This window comes from Cydia amplana, chromosome 18 (assembly GCF_948474715.1).
Source record: "Cydia amplana chromosome 18, ilCydAmpl1.1, whole genome shotgun sequence".
NCBI lineage: Eukaryota > Metazoa > Arthropoda > Insecta > Lepidoptera > Tortricidae > Cydia > Cydia amplana.
Genome location: NC_086086.1, coordinates 14,679,977 through 14,694,500, shown reverse-complemented (window position 1 = coordinate 14,694,500; position 14,524 = coordinate 14,679,977). Strand labels below are relative to the sequence as shown.

General features: G+C 39.4%; 2 protein-coding genes across 2 annotated transcripts; one reads left to right on the top strand and one right to left on the bottom strand.

Annotated features, from left to right (window-relative positions):
- Positions 1 to 959: 959 nt before the first annotated feature.
- LOC134656456 (uncharacterized) lies at positions 960 to 4,731 on the bottom strand. The gene is made up of 3 exons (XM_063511988.1): positions 4,622 to 4,731; positions 4,020 to 4,149; positions 960 to 1,074 (listed from the first exon to the last, which is right to left on the bottom strand). Exons 1-3 carry the CDS (start codon positions 4,702 to 4,704, stop codon positions 973 to 975), a joined length of 315 nt encoding a protein of 104 aa, XP_063368058.1. The 5' UTR covers positions 4,705 to 4,731; the 3' UTR covers positions 960 to 972.
- A 2,145-nt stretch (positions 4,732 to 6,876) lies between these two features.
- LOC134656216 (GTPase HRas) lies at positions 6,877 to 10,413 on the top strand. The gene is made up of 2 exons (XM_063511719.1): positions 6,877 to 7,535; positions 10,212 to 10,413. The coding sequence occupies exons 1-2, from the start codon at positions 7,140 to 7,142 to the stop codon at positions 10,383 to 10,385; spliced, it is 570 nt and encodes a 189-aa protein (XP_063367789.1). The 5' UTR covers positions 6,877 to 7,139; the 3' UTR covers positions 10,386 to 10,413.
- The last annotated feature ends 4,111 nt before the right edge of the window (positions 10,414 to 14,524 follow it).

The window sequence follows — 14,524 nt, the reverse complement described above, 5'->3', positions numbered from 1 at the left end:
AGGTAGGTATTGCGGGTGATTCCACACGACGCCGAATTCCTTAAGTTGTTTACAACTTAGCGACCGGTGGCGCACACGACGCGCGGGGGTGAAGAGCAGGGTCACACGCACTGTGCACTCGCAACTTATGGATACACTTCCAAGCAAAAGTCAACTTTAGGGATCACGGTTATAAGGTTAGTTTTGGTTGTTCGGTGTATTAAAATAATTTCAATTAAATCGGAACACGACTGCGCTGTAAGTTAAGCGAGACCGAACTGAATTGTTTTAAATAAATCTCAGGCTCAACTTTCATTAGCCAGACTCTATTCGATATGCGATATTCGTCACGTCTGTAGAGCCCACAGGACTTGAGGGTCTGGGGGTCTACCGCGAAAACTGAAATCGTAAATTGCCGGGATCTTTCTCTTTTACTCTCATTAAGACGTAATAAAATTATAAGTGACAGAGAAAAATGCCCGCAATAGGGAGTATTACTGCAAAGTTTTGCCGCCAGAGTGCAGTACTAGCGACGTAAGTGTACCATAGAGTAACTTATACATACTGTACCTTAAACTGTTTTTTGACAAGTTTTCACTGACAATCAAATATGACATCGTACATCAAGGCGGTTTGTTTACAAAGGGCCTACCGGGAAACGCGAAATCGAAACTCAGCTATCAGGCAGATATGCCTCTTTATCGCTCGAATATGCGAGAAAATTTCGACTCTCTCGTTTGAGGTAGACCCTTAAAGTTATAACACACTATCGCACCGCACCGCGACCTTGGAGCGTCGCACCCATAAGTGAGAGCGAAAAACAGATATCTCTACTTACGGATGCGACGCTCCAAGGTCGCGGTGCGGTGCGATAGTGTGTAAGGGGCCTTAGATTGTGACTTGTTGTGGGAGTGGCGCCACCTACGCAGAGTTTTGCGTAATATTCCCTATTGACGAAGTCAGATTTTGGCGGTTATAGCTCTGGGTTGCTGGTTAGGGATCGGCCGGCGCGTACGCCAGCCCGAGGTTCCTCAGCTCGCAGTCCTCGCGGATGAAGTCCTGCAGCAGCAACTTCTTGAGAGCCGTGCGGCGGACCTGACGGAGAGAACATAATTATCATTTGTTACATACTAAAGAAAAAGGGACAGTGGACAGGGAGTGTGTTTTTATTAGTGTCCGACCGAAACATGTTTTTTTGCCGAAACCGAAACCGAAACCGAATGTTCGGCTTTGGCTCTAGTTTCGGCCGAAACCGAAACCGAAACCGAAACTTTTGTAGACTTGTTAAAATCGTTGAAAAAATGTCATAAAGCCGCTTTTACACACATATTATGGGGCTGTCAACAGCCAATGTCCTTGAAATTGATGTTACTTAAGCAGTTTTTTATGAAAATTACTAGAGTTAGACCAAGATAATTCTGCAACAATTTTGATAAGTTGATAACACACGCAGTGCAAGTGTTATTTTAAACGTCAAAACTTCTATGAAATTATGACGTATAAAGAACATTTGCACTAGTTGCACTGCGTATGCTATCAAAATCATTGCAGAATTTTGTTGGTCTAACTCTATTCATTCACCAGTCAAGCTAACATGAAGACACAGGGTCAACCAAAAACGCGAGCGCAGCGAGCGCGAAATTTTTTGTTAACAATATCGCAAGGCCGGGTACCGATCTTCACCTGGGCCGAAAAGTCCGAAGTGCCCCATTGAGGCGAACTTTCATGCGAAGTCAAAGCCGTGCTTAAGGCTTAAGGATAAGTAGTTGAGCACAGACTCCAACCAATGTCCATTGTATTCAAAAGCGAGACCGCAGGCCGAGCATGGCGCAGCGAGGCCAAAGGCTAAGCTGAAGTAGAGGACATGTGGAACACAAACCAATGGTAAATTGAGGTAAAAAAAAAGTGAGGCTAGTTTTCTTATTATTATCTTGCCCAGGGCCCAGTAACATGCGACAGTGCTATCTCATTCACTTATAGGTATTGACAGCTTCTTAAGACTGCGTCAACCGTCCAGTGACGCCCTCATTAGTGGAATTGTGTTTTATAATAAACCAATTAATGTCTGTACCTAATATACATGAATCAGTATATGTAGGTATTAATATTGTTGTCCTACTTATTCCCCAACTTTTGGTCTTTGTCCGAAGTACCATTTCGTAAGTTTCGGCCCGGCCGAAAGGTTCGGCCGTTTTTTGGCCGAAACCGAAACTACAGCCGAAACATGATTTTTTGGCCGAAACTGGCCGAAACCGAAACCGAAACCGAACCTTCGGTCGGACACTAGTTTTTATTCAGGGCTATAACCGCGAAAATCGAAGTTCGCGAATTGCGGGCATTTGTCTCTGTCTCACTAATTACGCCTTCATTGGAGTAAAAGAGAAAGATCCCCGCAATGGGGTTGGCCGGTCGAAGTATTTAGCAGATGGCGCCATCATAGCTTGCCCTGTCAATCCCTGTATGCCAGCCCTTTAAGCCAAATATCCTAGAAAAAGGGCAAGCTATGATGGTGCCATCTATGCAAACCTTTGACAGTTGCCAACCCCATTCGCGAATTTCGGTTGTCGCGGTAACCCCTCTGGTAATTCACCTCCAATTAATTACCTACCCCGTTGCGAATGGATTCATGAATGCATTTTGACAGTTAATGGTTGCACGAATGTACAATGAAGCTTTGATGTTTTAGATGTTTAGAAAAATCGGAAAACGTTGTCTGCCTCTGTCGCTGTTACTCATGGGTTCCTAACCTGGGGGTAATTACCCCCGTGGGGGTAAAACAGGTATTTTACGGGGGTAATAAGCTAACCTAATATTTATTTATTTATTTATTGATCAAATAAGTAACACAGCATTACAGTATAAAACCAAGGCACTGTGAAACTACAAGTATAAAAGAAAAGATACATGGAAAAACAATATACATAAAAATTAAATTAACTAAATATTAGATTTCGGCGACGACGTAACAGCGTGGCTCCGTAGCGTCGTCTGACTCGGCGTGGGGTTCGGCAGGTTGCCCCGGAACCGTCGAAACACCACACCCTTCGGCCAGAAGTCCGCGCTTGCGATGGTGTCCTGCAGCGGCCGCGGCACGCGCACCACAAATTAACTGAAGTGCACATAGTGACGCGACTGTAGCTGGTGCACCCTCAGCGTGTAGCCAGTCTTCCGGCGGACGTACTCCACCACCTCTTCGGACACGGCGGAGTAATGTAGGCGTGACACGTAAAGCGCCTTACTCGGTGTCGCAACTCGTAGGCCAGAATTAACCGGCTCCGCAGTGCCACACAGAGTCTTACGAGGCGCCCTGCGCGCTTTGCGTTTCCTTTCCACCAGTGTGAATCCCTCCTTATCCACATCGGTGCGGGAGGACTTCTCCTTAAGTGGAGCCCGTGCTTCATTCGCCTTGACAGGCGGGTTGACCCGGTTAGCTGCGACAGGCTGACCGGCGACGTCAGCATATGCACGCTGACGTGACTTCGAGGTGACAGGGGGCGGTCGCTCGCGCAGGGGGCGCGCGGGCGGTGCAGCGACGCGTGCGGCACATTTTACCGTGTCAGCAACACGCAAACTAACCGACTCAACATGAGCGTCAGGTCGATGGTGATGAGGTATAACAATACAACAAACGTACACGTTTTATTTTTTATTACCATTGGGAGGAGGGGTAAAATCAGGTTCCCCAGTTAGTCATAGAGGTGACCGGACTGAAAAGGTTAGGAACCACTGCATTAGAGCGATAGATACAAAGATTCAAAGATTCAAAGATTTTATTTGTTCAACATAGGTAAGTTACAAGATGTTAAATAAATGTTTCAGTATCACTATGAGTATCACTATAGAGAGGCAGATAAAGAAATTTCTAATTTCGTTTTTCGCGGTAAGGCCTCAGAGGTAGTCTTTTAACTTAACCTGTATATGTTACGGTCTGTACTTACGGCAAAGGGCTGAAACGGCTGAAATTCAGTTTGTACTTACAGCAATGACCTGAAACTTGGCCTGTACTTACGGCAAGGGCTTGAAACTTGGCCTGTACTTACGGCAAGGGCTTGAAACTTGGCCTGACGCAGCTCATCGCGTATGAACATCATTTCCGGGCGGAAGTCTCTGTGCGCCAGCGGATCCATATCGATCTTGAGCCTCGGATCGATGTTACTAAGTTGGTAGTCGCTGAAAAATAAAATAGTTTGTTTTGCAAGGGGGCAAAGTTGTTAATTCCTCGGGCTAATAGATACACTGCGTGACCTGATCAAGTAAAACATTACAAAATTGAACCACGAGCGTAGCGGATTCTAACATTTGAATCTCGAGCGTTGCGAAGCATTCAAGGCACGAGGGTTAAAACAAACATCGCTACCTACCGCTTAGAACATAAAAATGTTCACCACACCAACGAGAGGAAAATACTACCTAACTAAAGTTAGACCAAGAAAAGCCTGCAACGATTTTGATAGCATACGCCCTATATACCTACTTACTTTACTCTTTGGCATACGCAGTGCAAGGGTTATTTATACGTCATAATTTCATAGAAGTTTGACGTTTAAAATTAAGATTTGCATGAAAAATCTTTGCTCAGTGGTATTAAGTTAATAGAGAAACTTGAATTAGCAACGTATTCTTTTCATTTCGCTTTACTAACAATCGAGCACCGATGTCGGCCTCCAGGGCTCCCGTCTCCTCCAACACATCAGGGGCTTCGTCCTGTTTTTCTACTGCTGACATGATAACAGATTTCCAGACTTGTGTAAGCTATAAGTACAATAAAATATTACACCAATGTTTTAATTTGAGACTTGGCTGTTTGAATAAAAATTAAAAGTTCCCGAATACCAGAAATAAGTATATGTCAATCAAGTTTATTTTTTATTTTATAGTAAGTACCGTACCAGTAAAGTTATGAAAAATAGTTGTAATCATTGTAATGCTAATTCGAAGTATATTATTTATTATACCATGGATTTAGCTAGCATACACATCTCACACACAAAATCTGAAAATATTCCGGAACTTCCGGAGCAAAATATTTACCAAATATTTACATACACAGCGCCATCTATGATATTTTTGACAAGTAATTTATGATTCATATCCATGATTCATGTCATCATCATTCAGCGACGTTCAGAATCTGCAAATCACTAGATAGAGTCTGTGCGGAAAGAGAAGAGTCGTGGCAGAAACGGGAACTAACATTTTCAATTTTATATGGCAATCAAACCTTTGACACCTGTCTTGTAAAAAGTAAACAAACTTCTGTCATTGTATATTTTTATTAACAAAAACCGCAAGTTTTATGTATAAAATATTTTCAAAATACGACAAAACCGTAGATAAAACCAAAAGAAAAATAATATTTAACATTGTTCGGTTTTGTCAACGGGAAGAAAACGGCTAAAAGCCGACTATCGACTTACAAAAAAGTCGCGGAACGTGTTTCCGCTATTCACGGGTATTGATGTTGTATTTAATATTAAATAATTACCTATTTAATAAGCCCCCTAAATAACTTGTCTCCGGTACATAATCAGTAAGTATATTCATTAGAAATATATTCATTTTCATAAAATATTCACGTCATTCATGATAATCATGATCTTTAAAAATAACTGAAAAATAGTCTTGATACTTCCCATTTTATGCATATTTATATGTATTTTTTTTTCAGGATTGAGTAAAAGTACCTACCGTATCTCGAATAAAAGACCGCTATGTAGGTGATATGCAAGAATTTGTAATTTACGTGCCGGATTCAAGCACATCCAATTTAGATGAAGATAGTTCTATGAGTGTCCCTGGTTGTTCTGAAGCTAACTCAAACATAAATGACATTGAATATTTTAATTCAGACTACACAATTTTATGTACCTATTAATGTAGGTAATTTACGGTAATGTTTCAAATTGTAACGTCTTTAATAAATAATTAATCAAACTTCGATTACAAAGAATAAAACTTTTTCTAATAAAATATTTCTTTATTTGTAAGTTTGTTTACTAGGTTCTGATAGTTACGAAATTATATTTCATATTTAGCAGTGACTTTTCGGCGAAGTAAAATATCGTGAGATGAGAGAACCGGACATATCCCAATAAGGCCTACCTACTTATGCTCTATTTTTATATCCCAGAATTCCCAGATAGTAAAATTACAGTTCTATTGCCCAATTTCTACCCGATCTACCCGGTTTTGTATTAAAATAACTGTTGGACTGCACAGATTAGGCAGTATATAAATGAGAGTCTATCTTGTTTGGTACTAAAATGACAGTTGTATTGGGCAGATTCTTAACTAGTTTTAGCAGTTTTGTCAATCGCACTGTCACTTTTTAGTATCTGAGACATAAAAACAAGAGTGTGTTTTAAAAAGAAAACTAGTGCCTCCGCTAAATCAGAGGATTGAGTTGACGAGCCGACACCACCACCAGGCTCCGTTTAGTAAGCCGTGGCAAAAAACCGGAACAAAAGGGTTTCAAGTATCATGACCTTTAGTGTCGTACTATAATCACGTGACCAGTGTTGTTAGCATAGCAAAAACCATAAAATAGCACTGGCGCGCCCTCAAATCCCACGACTCTTCACTTTTCGCACAGACTCTAGAAAATAAGTAGAAGGCATAATATGGAATTCTCACTGATTTCCGTTACTTTGTGATAATAAGAGAATAATACAACATAAATGCAAAAAAATTACATGCATCGATAATAATAATACTCTTTGCGATATACACAAATTTCACATAACATAGGTTACGTAATATAGTTTCGGAACGCTCCGATCTTGCATTGTGCGTTTTTCAGTGTTATCTCGACCTTGTATCAAATTTGTCCAATAATGTTGTAGGGAACGCCTGAAACAAAACTCCGATTGGCCAATATTGGGGTCAACACGAATAGGTTTGAGAGACGGAAAAGTTCCCAGGGGTGACTGAACCGCCTCATTGTCTTGTCATTTTATTGCATTCGACTCTAATAATAATACATTAATTAGTCGTCTTCGCGCTTGTGGCACTGGGCGTGCATTAAGTGATCGTAAGTCGAGCAGCCATGCCGATGTGAGTAATACCAGAGGTGTGGCAGCCGACCGACGTTTCGCGTCGTATTCTCCTTCAAGTGACAGTAGTGAAAAAGTGAAAAAATACACTTCCTCCACCGTTTCAAGATGACCGAGTACAAACTGGTGGTTGTCGGCGCTGGTGGCGTCGGCAAATCCGCATTGACTATACAGCTTATACAGAATCATTTCGTGGACGAGTACGATCCTACGATAGAGGATTCGTATAGAAAACAGGTGGTGATAGATGGTGAAACGTGTTTGTTGGATATCTTGGATACTGCTGGGCAGGAGGAATACTCAGCGATGCGGGATCAGTACATGCGTACAGGAGAGGGGTTTCTGCTAGTGTTTGCAGTGAATAGTGCGAAAAGTTTCGAGGATATCGGCTCTTATCGTGAGCAGATAAAGAGAGTCAAGGACGCGGAGGAGGTGCCAATGGTTCTGGTGGGGAACAAGTGTGACCTGCAGGCTTGGGCGGTGGACATGACGCAAGCTAGAGAGGTGAGTGTTTTGTTTTTTCAAAGTAAAAATCTCTGTTGTTTATGTATAATGTAAACAAAGACTTGTTGAGGAACTAGTAACAGTTGATAGTTTTCCGTGAAACCGTTGTTGTCTAAACAGTTTAAATATGAATTCTGTTCATATTATTGTAATCATCATTATAGTATTTTAGAATTTATTATGATAGATATGAATTATATATTAATGTGATACCAAAAGTTTATAGATATTGACTTATAAAGCAACTTTTGGTCGCCTTATCCCTATTATCAAACTTAAATTGCCACTCATCAGAGTGAGGTATGAAAATGATGTTGACACAGTTGCCATGGTTAATAAGCATGTAAGCATGCAGCTTAAGAACATAAACATGTTGTCAAAGTTAGAAAGTGTTTAGAAACCGATGAGCATATAAATCTGTTTGTATTATTGTTTTAGTCAATCATAGTTAGGAAAAATAAAGTGTGAAGTAATGGTGGTGGTCGAGAATGAAAATTTACATGTAAGATGAATTATTATGAATATACGAATATGAATATGAATGAATATGAATTGTGGATTAAAAACTCAGTTGTACATAGGTCACTAGATAAGTTTTGGAATAGACAAATATGAAACAAAGAGTTACCCTATCACATAATTTTTAAAACTATTTACATAGACAATTATTGGTCGGAAACATCTACTTTCTTTTAAAAATTACTTATTAAAAAATCTTACCTTTGTATGAAATAATATTACTATACTTCGTTTTTTTTAGCATTAGAAATAAGGTAAACAATCTTGATGTGTCTTTTAATTGAAAAACACATTTTAAAAATAAGTTAAGGCAAATATGTAACAATTATGAATCTAATACGATCATTTATATTCTTCTGCTTTCATAAGTAATAGTTATTTATTTATTTATTTTATTTAAGCCTTTTATTTTTCCTTAAATAGTTTGCATAATAGAAGTTTTCTAATAATATTGTTGTTTATTTTACTATATTAAGGACCCCTGTCGGGTATAGGCCCTAGTAATAGTTACTGATATTTAAAAAGCGTCTTTCAATTAAAAGACATGTCAAGATCGCTTACCTTCTTTCAAGTTCTTTCTAATGCTAAAAAAAACGAACTATACAGATGTAGTGCATAAATATTTTCCATTGTATTTTCTCGGAAACTTGTCTTCCTATTTCAGTCACTCTGAGTACTGTAAAAATAAATGAGGTTGACTGAAGTAGCATGACAAATACAAACGTTTCCGAGGAAATACGAAGGAAAATAATTAAACACTACATTGGTAATGCATTTTATAAATAAACTGGTGACACATCGTGTGGGCGGTAAACAGGGAAGTGATAATATCCCAAGGGACTTTGACCAAGTTTGGTGATAAATTTGATGACAGGTCTGGCCTAGTGGGTAGTGACCCTGCCTGATAAAGATAAAAGATAGTTTATTCAAGTAGGCATTTTACAATGCGCTTAAGAACGTCAAATAAAGCTACACCACTCCAACCCTACACCTCTGCCTCGAGAAGATTTAAATCCTCCCTCAATTGGAGGAGGGTATCCCAATATGGGAAGCCAATGGTCCTGGTCCAAGGGTCCTGTGAAGTGAATGGTCCTGGGTTTGAATCCCGGTAAGGGCATTAATTTGTGTGATGCACACAAATATTTTGTTCCCGAGTCATGGGTGTTTTCTATGTATGTAAGTATGTATTTATCTATATAAGTATGTATATCGTCGCCCACCCATAGCACAAGCTTTGCTTAGTTTGGCCCTAATATTTATTTGTTTAACTCAACCAGTTTCAGTTATTTAATAAATATTACGGGTCAATCTTAAACAAATCGACCTAGTCCCACATGAAGCTAAATAAGCCTTGTGTTGTGGGTAAAGAAAATAAACATTACATTGAACCGCCTGTTGCTCTCTGTATGTCTGTGGCATCGTAGCTCTCCAACGGATGGGTACCCGATTTCGATGCGGTTTTTTTACGTGAAATCTAGTTTTATTGCGGTGGTTCTTAGCTATGTTTTATTATATAAATCGATCCAGCATTTTGAAGACTATCTAGCTCTTTATTAAATTATACAACGGGACTTAATCGCGTATCTAAGTTTTAAGATTTACCTCCGACGTTTCGTCTTCTCCGAGACCACGGGGACAACGCCGTCCTCGAAACGTCGGAGGTAAATCTTAAAACTTAGATACGCGATTAAGTCCCGTTGTATAATTTAATAATGTGTAAAAATCGTGAAAGTTTAAATCAGTGTTATCTAGCTCTTTTCCAAAATGATGTTAGGCAATTTCAATAGCATATGTTTTTTTTTATTTAATAGTGATCGCTGATCGCCGCTGGTTGCAAAGCTACTGTTATGTAGGGTTTATTTATACGATACCTCAGGGGTTCCCCTGGCATGTCAAGATATTTGGTTCTTTGTCAGAAATGCGAGGGGATTTGGACAGTGTCAGGGATTTTAGAAACCTTAATCTAACCACTAGATTCACTAGACGTCCCTAAGGCACATATGAAGGATATGGTGGCAATATTTTCTACCAACATAAATCTCGGTAGCTCAGGTAAGAGTGGCTGGTAACCCGGAGTCGCGAGTTTCGAGTTTCCACTTTTCCTTTATTTCTAAGCGTTGTCTTTGATATCACTGACTTACCCCTCAAACATTCCAGGTGGCGCGGAGTTACGGCGTTCCCTTTGTCGAGACATCAGCCAAGACGCGCATGGGCGTCGACGACGCTTTCTACACGCTCGTCCGAGAGATCCGCAAGGACAAGGAGGCGCGGGGCAAGAAGAGCCGGGGCAAGATCGGAGGCCGGCGCACCATCAAGTGCGCGCTCATATAACTTGGTACCACTATTACCTGTCCATCGGTGGATCTTATCCATTATTCATAAAACTTAACCGATTCGTTGCGTGTTCCATTTTCGAAAACTTTTGCCTGTGGCAGCGAACAATTATTCATGACACGACAGGCGTGCCTTACGCCATAGAATATGATGGCACGCCTATCGTGTCATCAGCCATGTGTAAAACATTGATGACACGCCTGTCGTGCCATCCGCACCGAATCGGTTAAATTGTGTCTCTTTCCAGCCAACACAAATGTCAAAATGACGAGGGGCAAACGATTATCAACGGCTTGTTAGGAGGGCCGTAACTAGGGGGAGTAGGGGGGCATTATGGGGCAATGCCGTACCTTAAAATCTTAAGAAATACCATCGACTTTGATACTATAGATATTGCGCCCTACCTGTGATTACGGCTCCAAGGGCGTAGCCAGTCAGTGAACTAGGGGGTGGCGAGTTCATAGGCCAGGGGGGTGGGGTGGGGGGATCCGAGGCCACAGAGGGGCATGCATTGTATGTAAAATTTAAGTTCCAGGGTATCTCAAATTCCCCCTCTCCCTGCCTGTACCTGCCTACGCCCATGTACGGCTCTAAATTCAACTCTGGCAGTAGCAAGAGATAGACAGACAGTAATTATCGCATTTATTATATTAGTAGGTATTTGAACTATGCAGCGTTATTCATAAACGTCTGTCAACTGTAACAAGCAGGGCAGTAGCCTACCTACTAATATAATAAATGCGATAATTACTGTCTGTCTGTCTCTTCACTCTAAAACGATGTTGGTATGGAGATCGTTTGAGTCCCGGGAAAGGGCATATGATAGTTTTTATCACGGAAATCAAAATCATCGTTGGTTCGCCTTGCCCATGGACATATGTTAAGTACTTCGATAGTAAATTGTCCCATACGGCCTTAGCGCTAATGGGACTCCGGCTTCGGTATAGGAGTTCTTTAAGCCTGTCCTTTCGTGTGTTCTAACCTTTATCTGAACTTAACCTTTTCAACGCCAAGAGCCACTAAAGTGGTCGAGTGCTGTCGTGCCCATGACGCCAACAGCCACTAAAAAAGCTATGACGGACGCTGTCAAAGCAATTTTCCTGCTGACAGATAAGGTTTATTTTCGCTCTTCATATTGCAAACATTTGGCGTATAAGCCACATTTTAGCATGGGACGAAAAGCGTTGAAAAGGTTAAAGCATAGACATAGGGTCTACCCAGATATATCGACTCGCATTCGGCAAAAGCCGACAGGAAAAAGCTTTATCTCCGCGCAATAGCCTCCTAAGGCCCAGCCATAGAAACGAAATATCCAAAATTTGCCACTGACATTTAAACCTAAATTGTAGGAAATAGAGTTGATTTTGCGTTGTTTGAAAATTCAACGAAACACAGCAAAAGCTACTCTGTTCCAATTGAACATGGTTTAAATTACATCGAACTGAAGCAGTACTATAGGTAGGACCTTGATTCTTAGGAGGGGATCTTTTGTGTCATCGCCCCCTCAAGATCTACCTGCTGATGAGCTTTTTCGACCATCTTCATGTGTCCGATGATGGAGATCAAGGGCAGCGGTTTGAATCACTTCGATCTAAATAGCCTGCTCCAAAGTTTTCATTCTCTGTCTGGCGAGGGCGTGACAGTCACATTAGGTGTATTACTGCCTCTTCCTCTTTGCCACACATTTGACAATCGGTGTTGTGTTGTACGTATCACACAACAGACAAGGCTTACAGAACTAGCTTTTTATGTGTAAATCGGTGTTCAATGAAAGACAAAAATGTATACAATTAACTAATTTTACACTTAAATGCTTATTTTTTCTTAAGAAAGAACGAGAACTAACAGCAGATTGGTGATACAAGCATTACTGATTTTTGACAACTTTTATTGAACGCCATTTTACTATAAAAAGTATATGAACCCACAGGCAGCAGCATCGAAGCCTATTGCCATAATTTTTTCAACCGAGCTGAAGGTGCGGTGTGTTTGGGCGTTTTGGGATACTCTATGAAGTCTATGAGACCATTTTGGCAAAAATGGTCTATGTCTATTTTCCATAGTGCCTCAAGACGCCCGTCTAGAGTTAAGCTTGCAACACTCAAGACTATTTTACTCTAAACTTGAATTTTAATATATCTTAGGTAGATAGTGTCTATCTAATAAAAGGCTAAGCCGACATTGATCATTTTTTGCAAGTTTAATTGCTTGTTTGAATGCCACATTATCATAAAGATAATGTTGAATTTAATAAAAAAGTTAACCCTTTTAACGCCACGCCTCCTGTGAGGTGCGTCATCATGAACGAAGATTGATATTGGGCTGTAGCCAGCACGCGCGTCGGATGACGTCTTTGGCGGTCAGAGGGTTAAGATTTCAATTGTGTATATATTTTTGCATATTAGGCGTTTGGCGCTTTCATACTTGCTTACCCACACAGTGTGTGGCCAGTGTATCGTTGTTACGAATTTTATACATTTTTTCTAATCTATACAGTTTATAATCGTTTATTTCATTAGTAAAGTTCAACTAGTTTTAATGTTTAATTTGACCAATGGGATGAAAAATATCAGATAGAACTTATGTTTTAATTGACACTAAATTCTGTCAAACGAAAACTAACAACTGAACTACAATTTTGTATTGAATTCACAGTTTAACATTTCTTCTGTTAAAGTAAAATACACTTTACATTGTAAAACAGTTAAAAATAGCGATCCTAAACATGCCTCCTTTAGTGATCTTCAAATTATAAAATAAATCCCTTTATTATTAAAGGTTATTTGATAATTTATTAGCTCTACGTATCTCTACTGAATTTACATATACCATTATGTAGATAAATTCAATTATACTTAAATGTTTGCATATATTGTTGTAAATTATTTGTAAGGAGGAACTCCCGTGGATTGATGGAATATTTGTGTCGTTTTGTATTTAAAAAACCTTTTTAAAAACCAACACTTTAAAGCCGTGTTTTCAGTTAGTGTTCTGAATAGTTCTGAGCGAGTTCTTGTACTTTTACAAAGGATTGATCGCTCAGAACGTGAAAACACGGCTCAAAGGTGTCTTTTTGTACGAAATAATATTGGTCAGCAGAAATAACAAACATGTCAAGAAAATGACCACAAATTTTGGGTAAACAGAGGGAATGACTTGAATGTAATTAAAGGGCCGAATTCAAAATGGCCGCTTTTACAAAATGGCGGCAAACTTTAGCCGCCTACATTATTGTTGAATGTTTTCTATGGTAGCTACTTTCTATCTGTAGAAACGATGTTTTATCCTTGAATTCCATTTGTCAAGTTAAAGTTGCCGTCAATAGAACTTGCGAACTATGTAAACAAACAATGTAACTTTGTTTTGAGACTGTTTCTCCTTGAATTTTCACACTACCCCATCAAACACAATTCACACTATACACATATACACTATAGAAACGGTCCGTTCCGTAAAATACATAAATATATAACTGTATCTTGGATATTTAATTAAAAGTTTAAAATGGTTTCATAAGTTAGGTTATTAGGACCTGATGGAATGACGTTTTTGTTTCTTTTAAATTCTACAATTGTCTATGATGGGTAGTGTTGTGACTAAAGTTTGTGATATAACCCCGCTACACACTACCCAACTCACGCTCTGTACCTACCGCCGCGGTTATAAAATACATCAATACATCATTCTTAAGTACCAATTTGTCTTCTGATCGTGATTAAACAAATTAAAAATAAGTAATTACTTGTTTTTTAATTTTGGTATTTTATTATTCGATATGGTTTGACATTAGTAAAGTAGTAAGTAAGAGTCTTGCCCATCACTAGTAAATTCATCATTCAGAGACAATTTCAATATGGCGGTTTGTTTACATAGTTCGCAAGTTCTAATGACGGCTACTTTAATTTTCGATAGACAAGTTTTCTGTGAGAAACGCCTTCTATTTTCTGCAATTAATCTTACCTTTAGAATAGTTAATTAAACATGTCCGATAAGTCTTCTAGAATAGAACCTTTATAATGTAAATGTTTATGAAACAATAGAATTTTGAAATCTAAAGAAACTAACTGGGTCCTATGCAAAAATACTGAGTTGTGAGGATTTTACCTTAAGTCAAATTAATATTCTATGCTTGCAGG

Excerpts from the sequence above, each read along its gene's own strand:
- LOC134656456 (XM_063511988.1), bottom strand. The coding sequence starts at position 4,704 with ATGTCAGCAGTAGAAAAACAGGACGAAGCCCCTGATGTGTTGGAGGAG. Across the intron at positions 4,150-4,621 it reads GCCGACATCGGTGCTCGATT|CGACTACCAACTTAGTAACA; the intron begins GTTAGTAAAGCG and ends TTTATTTTTCAG. Across the intron at positions 1,075-4,019 it reads CCAAGTTTCAAGCCCTTGCC|GTCCGCCGCACGGCTCTCAA; the intron begins GTAAGTACAGGC and ends TCTCTCCGTCAG.
- LOC134656216 (XM_063511719.1), top strand. The coding sequence starts at position 7,140 with ATGACCGAGTACAAACTGGTGGTTGTCGGCGCTGGTGGCGTCGGCAAA. Across the intron at positions 7,536-10,211 it reads ACATGACGCAAGCTAGAGAG|GTGGCGCGGAGTTACGGCGT; the intron begins GTGAGTGTTTTG and ends CAAACATTCCAG.